Source organism: Leptonychotes weddellii, chromosome 9 (assembly GCF_054177405.1).
Source record: "Leptonychotes weddellii isolate Sample4059 chromosome 9, ASM5417740v2, whole genome shotgun sequence".
NCBI lineage: Eukaryota > Metazoa > Chordata > Mammalia > Carnivora > Phocidae > Leptonychotes > Leptonychotes weddellii.
In genome coordinates, this window is record NC_138377.1 from 124,890,248 (window position 1) to 124,897,312 (window position 7,065).

The 7,065-nt window shown below is 57.4% G+C and overlaps 1 protein-coding gene across 1 annotated transcript; it reads right to left on the bottom strand.

Annotated features, from left to right (window-relative positions):
* Positions 1-2,955: 2,955 nt before the first annotated feature.
* Positions 2,956-4,716, bottom strand: TLNRD1 (talin rod domain containing 1). The gene has a single exon (XM_006741309.3). It carries the CDS (start codon positions 4,714-4,716, stop codon positions 3,628-3,630), a length of 1,089 nt encoding a protein of 362 aa, XP_006741372.1. The 3' UTR covers positions 2,956-3,627.
* Positions 4,717-7,065: the final 2,349 nt, after the last annotated feature.

Here is a 7,065-nt window from a genome sequence, read left to right on the forward strand (position 1 = left end):
AAAAAAAAAAAAAAAAAATTTTTTTTTTTTTTTAAATCAAGACAAGAATTTGCCAGGAGGGCACACAAATGTCTGCGTCCACCTTGGAAACCCAGAGGACCAAGGTGCAGCCCCATGGCAGAAAGCGCAGGGAAGGTTGCAGATTTCTTCCCTGACTCCGAGCTCTGTACCAAGCAAAAACCAGAAGGGGCTGTGGCAGACGTTCTTCAAAATCTCTTCGTGATCTGCACGTTACCATAGTCACATTCATCCCGAAAAACAGGTGTTTCTGTTAAAATTAGCTGTTTCAAACTGTCAGATGCTTTAGATCCCTATGAGAGCTTTAAAAAAATAATAATAATAACCAATCAGATGTAACTGATCCTTCCATAGTCATAAAGTCTTTAGATTTTCTTGAGAACCATGACCCTAAATTAGAAATAAAAACTCAGGTGGAGATGAGGATGGGGTAGGGAAGAACATACACATTCCACACACACACACACACACACACACACACAACTTCTTCATTTCCCAACATCAACCCACAATGAATAAGAGAAAAAAGCCAAGCTTAAAACAGCTAGGGAAAGACAGAGCTCTTTTCTAGTTAAGTCTTGTGTTTGAAAGCCTTTTGTCCCATTTACTTGGGTTGACTGTCATAAATAATGGCTTTTGTTCCAAGAACTTAGCCATAATGATTTCCTTCTCTCCTGACCATTCAAAGGAAGGTTTTCGACATCCCCACTCAGGACGGTGCCCATTAAGCCTGTGTACGAAAACTTGCCCTTGGAAGTCAAAAGAGCCCAAGGATTCAGGTCTTAAATTAACTCTAATGTGGTTTAATTAAAAAAAAAAAAAAAGAATCAGGCCATTCTGATTTTATTCCTGGAACCAGTATCTCTGCTGACCTTATTAAGGCCAATGAAATAGGTCTGAGATGCTCCTTTTTAAAAATCAGGACTATTTCAAAAACAAGTTTAGCCAGCTGGTGCACTAGAAGCTAAAATGTCAAAGGCCTGGGTCCAGATCCCTTGCCTAGCGAAGCAATGCAGATACACAGAAATGCCATGCACTCCTGCTGAAAAAAATACAAAAATCCATTTCAAGCCACCTGCTGGAAGAAAAATCCTACACTTAATCTCACAGACACAGGTGGGCGGGGGGAGGGGGGTGGGGGGAGATGGATGTTAAACCACCACCGAACACCAAAACTTTTAACAACTTCAGAGGACAGATATTTTGAATATTACAAGTCAACATCTTTAATATACAGAAATGTAAAGAGCCACAATCAGTTGGCTAAGACAAAAAGAAGTTTCAAAATTAATTTGGTGGCAAGCTAGTTAACTTCATCCAAGTAGATAGGGAAAGCGATATATATATATATATTTTTTTTTGGCATACACTGTCCTGAAAATTGCTTCTGCAAAAGGAATGAGTCCAAGGAACAACTGGCAATCATTTTCGTCTTAATCAAACACCAAATTTACAGATTTCTGGCCCTAATTTTGTTTTACTTTGTTCCTTTCAGTTTACTCTTTGTGATCTGCATAGGCTAAATGAACCACATAATTAGAAACTCTATAATTACTTATGTATATCCAATAAATAAAAGTAAGTAAAAGTCCTAATATGCAAGCAGGGTTGTCATTGGCACGTGGGTTCAGTTTCCTCCCCGCAAATAGTTCCCAAACCTGACCCACCCAGACTAAAGGGCAGGGGGTAGAGGAAGAAACATTCTCAAGGTCATTGTCACTTTTTAAAGACTTTAACAGTTCAAATCTACCCGGCCTAAGAGAGAAACAACAGCTCCCTTGACTGTTTCTAAGAAATGTAGGTACACTACCACTTTAAGACTTTCCCAAACATCGAATTCAGAGCAGCTCCCGGATCCTACTCTTACCCAACACAGGTTTAAAGATGCTTTACGTGTTGAATATGTTCTTGTAATAAATACAGCTATTCAAGTAAAACAGTCAATAGGACTTTCTAACATATTACAGTGAAAAATGCTTTCTTCTCAGATCCTTGGGAACTACAAAGGTTTAGGCACAACAAATCTGAAGAAAAATGTAAACTGAGCAAATTTAAAGCACGTAGGAGTTTTTACCCATGTGGCTTTCCCAGGGCAAGCACTGAGAATGTTACACTTTCAGTGGGAAAACGTCCAAAACTTAACAAGGTTCAGCAAAACTCTACAGCCCTCCCTCCCCAATTTTTTTTCTTAAAATGTCTGCAGAAAGGACAAACTCCCTTAAAATAACTCCAAACCTCAGTTAACGAAGCCTTCTTCCAACATAAGATCAACCAGGGCAGATCTTAGATCAAGGTCACAAAAATCAGCCCTTTGCCAGCAGCTATGTTATAGCTCTAAAAGTTCTTAACACTTTCCAGAATAGCTCTCCCTCTGTTAAACAGTCTAGGATCCTGCGAGCTTTGTCCTACAATCAGGAGTGACTGGGTCTTGTGTGAACAGACCCGCCCACATAAAAGAGGCCACAAAGTCTCCTGAAAGTCCTTGCTAGAACGCACTTTTCAGCTCCAGCAAACAGATCCTCTGACCCGGGAAGGGTGGGGTACCACGCAGGATTAGGAAGAGCCTGAATCTGAGATAGGCAGAATACAAATCAGACCTCGGTCAGCCTGAACCACTGTCCATCAGGACAGACAGAGGCGCAGACACAGAGGGGGCTGAAGTACTTTGCAGGAGAAACCAGAGGCACGACAAAACCCCCACGGGCCAGCCCAGCGCCAGCACCATGCATACTGCGATCATTCCCGGGGCACCTGGCTCTGCGAGGACAGTGTTCTCGAATTCTAGGCTGCTCAAAGAGGTCACCCTCGAGGGAAAAGGGAGACAGGGCTAAGGCGGGGAGGCACTGCTACCCTTTCCAGGGTGCCCTTCCAGAGACGACATGCAGGCATGCAACGTTATTACAATTATTGAAAATCAACAATAATTGCAAAAGGCCATCTGAGAAACATAACATTTTAATAGATGAAATAAATACTCCAGTACATGCAAGGTAAAAACTTGACATGGGGGGGGGAGGGCAGGGGGGGAACCACTCTATAGTGTAAATTAAAAAATAAAACACACACTCACAGTAGCTTTTCCCCCCATTTGCAAATCACATGGCAAAGTCATACTCTTTCCACACCAAGTATACGCCTAATCCAACACGATTGCTTAAAAAAATAACAACATACAAAAAAGGTAGCTACATCCATGTCTAAGGAGTGAAACTGAGGTAACCTTTCTTTTAATTAGGAAAAAACAAAAACGAAAAGACCGAAAAAGAAACGAACCCATGACCTCGTTCCTGCCCAACTGATAAGAAAATTTAGTGGAGGAACTCCAGAAGAGGTGCCGGGGCGCGGTGGGGGCGCGCCACCTCCGGGTCCCTGCTGGGTGTGCGTAGATTGGCATTGCCCCCCCGCCTTCCCCCCCCCCCCCACCGTGCGCGCGGGTGTCGTGGGAGCGCACGGCCCCGCTCTCTGGAAGGTTCCTCTGGAGCGTCTGACATGGGGGCGGGGCGGGGGGGGAGCTTCCCCTGGGATTTCTTTGGTATAAATGGAGAGGGGCGGAGAGTAAGTATCTTCCTCTAGTCTGGGGGGGAAGAAAGAAGGGGCGCGGGGCGGGTGCTAATTCACAGAATTGGAATTCACTGGCGGTAAAGTCCTGGGCGAAGACCTCTCCCGTAAAGCCTGAGATAGCAGGGTGCAGCCTTCAGACACGGCGCAGGCCGAGTTCCTCAGCCTCTCCCTGTGGTCCGACATCTTGGCGCCCCCGTCGGGGTGCTGCGCCAGATCCCTGAGGCACTGGGTCAGGAGCACGCAGGCCGACACCACGCTCATGGCGCCGCCCAGGATGGCGGTCTGCACCGCCTTGCCCTCGGCGCTCACGGCCGCCGCGCGACCCAGGAACTGCGGCTCGGTGGCGAAGCCCACCAGGGCGCTCACGGCCTGCACCAGCGGCCCGCTGAAGAGCGCGCAGCGGCTGCGGGCCAGCTCGCTGGGCGCCGCCTTCACCTCGCGCACGCAGGCCAGCAGCGCCGACGCGCTCGTGCTCATGCACTTGACGCCCAGCTTGAACTGCTCGCGGGAGAAGCGGTCCCGGGACTTGTCGCTGGCCAGGGCGCACGCGTCCGTCAGGAACTTGAGGTTGCGCGACAGGCCCTGCGACACCTCCAGCAGCAGCTGCGGCGTCATGTCGGCCAGCGGGGTGGCGCGCAGCACGGCGCAGCCCTGCTCCACCTCGTGGCGGCAGCGCGTCACTCGGTAGCGGTCCACCAGGCCCGGCTGCGCGGGCTGCGCGCCCGGCGTGGCCACGGCCGCCAGGTAGGCCGCGTGGGCGGAGCACTCGGTCAGCGACACCACCAGGTCGCCCAGCTCCACCAGGCTGTCCCCCGCCTCCCCGAAGCGGCCCATGTTGAGCTGGCTCTGCACGTCGTGGGTGAGGATGGAGAGCCCCTTGGTGCGCGCGATGATCGTGTCCCGGCACTGCTCGAAGGACTCGGCGCCAGCACAGGAGGAGGCGGGGCCCTCGAAGAGCACGGGCCGCGCCTCGCTCGACAGCAGCAGCAGGTCGGCCACCAGCTGCATCTTGCCCTTGCAGTGGTCGCAGACGGACACCAGCCTCTTCCGCGGCTGCGAGCAGGCCCCCCCGACGGCGCTCGCAGGAGCCGGAGAAGCCGCCTCGCCAGTGGGCTTCCCAGCGCTGCCGCTAGCCATCGCGCCCGGGGGGCACTGGCATGCCGCTGGGGAGCCCGCTACCGCCGCCGCTGCCACTGCCCCCGCCCCCGCGGCCGTCGCGACTCAGCTGGCCAGGGCCGCGGTGCCTTCCCCGCACCATCATGCCATCCACCGCGCCGGGCAGAGGGCACTGGGCTGCGGCGGCCGGAGCCCGGGCGGCGCGGCGCGGGCCCGGGGGCCAGAGGACGCAGGAGGCTCTTCGGGGCGCGGGGAGGGGCTGCAGCGTTCGGCCTCCTGGACGGCTTGCAGGAACCATGAACCGCGCAGAGCAAACTCACGCAGCGCGCTCCTCGCCGCCGGGCTGCCAGGAAAGTCCCTTCTGCTGGGCCGCCGTCGCCGCCGCCGCCTTCCTGGGCATGGCCCGGCCCGGCCGCCGGAGCGGGAGGGCGGGAGGGGGAAGCTGGGAGTTGTCCTTCCTTCCTTCCTTCCTTTCTTTGAAATCAAAATCTCTTCCTCGGGGAGGAGCGCGGGCGGCGGCTCGGGCGGGCTCTGCTGTCAGCCACCTCGGGCTCGGCGGCGCACGTGGGCTTTCAGGCGCCCTGGCCCCGCCGGGCGGCACTTCCCCGCGACGGCGGCCGCCCGGCGCGCATCTCCCGCCTCCCGCTCTCGGGAAAGCGGCGCCGGCGGCGGCAGAGCCGAGGGTGTGGCCGGTGCTGGCGCGGCCGCGCCGAGTCAGAGTCGGGCGGGAGCCCGCACTGATTGCGCTCAGCGGCCGCCCCGCTCGCGCGCTCGCCCGCCCGCCACGCCCGGGCGCGCCGGCCGCCGCGGCCGCCGCTTCCCGCCTCGCCGGCTCACAGCGCGCGGCCCGGCGCCGAGGCGGCACGCCCTCCCCGACCGCGCGCCCCGCGGCCGGCCGCTGGCTGTGGGCGCGAGTCCATCCCGGTCGCCTGGTCGCCTGGGGGCCGCAGCGGCTGAGCTCTCCCGAGACCCCGGGCCCTGCGCATCGGACGCCCGGCGCGCGTCTCCCCGGCGGCCACGCCAACTCAGAAGGTCCCCGCGGCGCTGCGGCCACCCGCCCGGGCCCCGGCTCCTGCCATTTTCGTCAACCTCCAACTTCCGAGCGAGCCGGGAGAAACTGAAAGGAAGGGCGGGGGCCGAGAGGCAGAGGGGAGGACGCCCGCTTCCTCTCCCCGCGCGGCTCCTCCTCGGCGCGGGCCGTGGGTGCGCCGCCGCCCGCCGGGGCCGCCCGAGCCTTCTCCTCCCCGCGTCCGCGCCTCGCCCCCGGGCTCGCCGCCGCCGCCCGGCCGTCACCTCCCTGGAGCCTATAGAAATCTTTTGTGTGGCGTCACCGCCTTTCGTTTAAATCCCGCTTCCTCCTCTCGCCCTTCCTCCCGCCCCCTCCGCCGCTCCCGGATGCTTGCGCGATGCGCTGCTCCTCCCCCGGGAAGCTGGGTGGCTGCGGGAGGACGCCGCCGCCCAGCGCGGACGCCGCGGGCGCCGGGCCGGGGGTCCCGCGGGGGGGTGCGGGTCGGGGGGAAGCCCCCCTCGGCGCACGGCCTCGGGCGGGGGACGTGGGGCGCAGCCTCAGGCGGCCTCGCGGGAACCCGGAGCCGGACCCGGGGCTCCACGCTTCGTCCCCGCCCAGCGAGCGAGTCTCGAAGGGGACTGTTTCTGCACCGAAGGGAGGAGGACGCTGCACACCATCCCCTGGCCGCCTGCCGGGGGCCGGTCTGCGCGCTTTGCGGGACCCGGGCTGGTTTTGCCAGCCCTCGCCCTGCCCTTTGTTGTGCGTGGCCCTCCTCCGGGGGCGGGGGAGTTCTGCAGGGCTGTGCGGGGCGCTGAGAGCACTTGCTATGGAGTCGGAAGAGCCGGCTCGGGGGGCCCCTTGTGTGGCTGGAGCGCGGGCTTTGAACCAGACGTCCCGGGGTCAGCCTTTCTCCAGCCGTCTAGGAGTTGTGTGACCTTGTGCGAGTCCTCCCCCCAGGTGTCCGTCTTCTGCTCTCGAAATCAGACCGTGTGCCCTGATTAAGTATTACTTGGCTCATAAATAGTAGCTGGTAGAATTAGGAGCCTCCATCCGCAGGCTTTGCTCTCTCGTAACTTCTGTGTCTTCCGTTCGGCGATGGAATAAATAGTGGCCACTGTTAACGAAGAGGAACAGCCTTTGGAGGTGAACCTTGTTGTCCCGTTTTACACGGAAGGAACTGATCCGCTGATGCCTCCAGCGCCTTCCTAAGGGCAGGAGGAGAGCAAATGGCCGGGCGAGGAACCTCCTCCCAATCTCTTTTTCGTTTTACCCAGACCTTGCTCTTCAGGAAGTGGTTGAGGCACCTGGGCTTCCTCCCAGCAGGGGGGGGAGGCACCTCCTAGTCCCTAAACAGGCCTTCC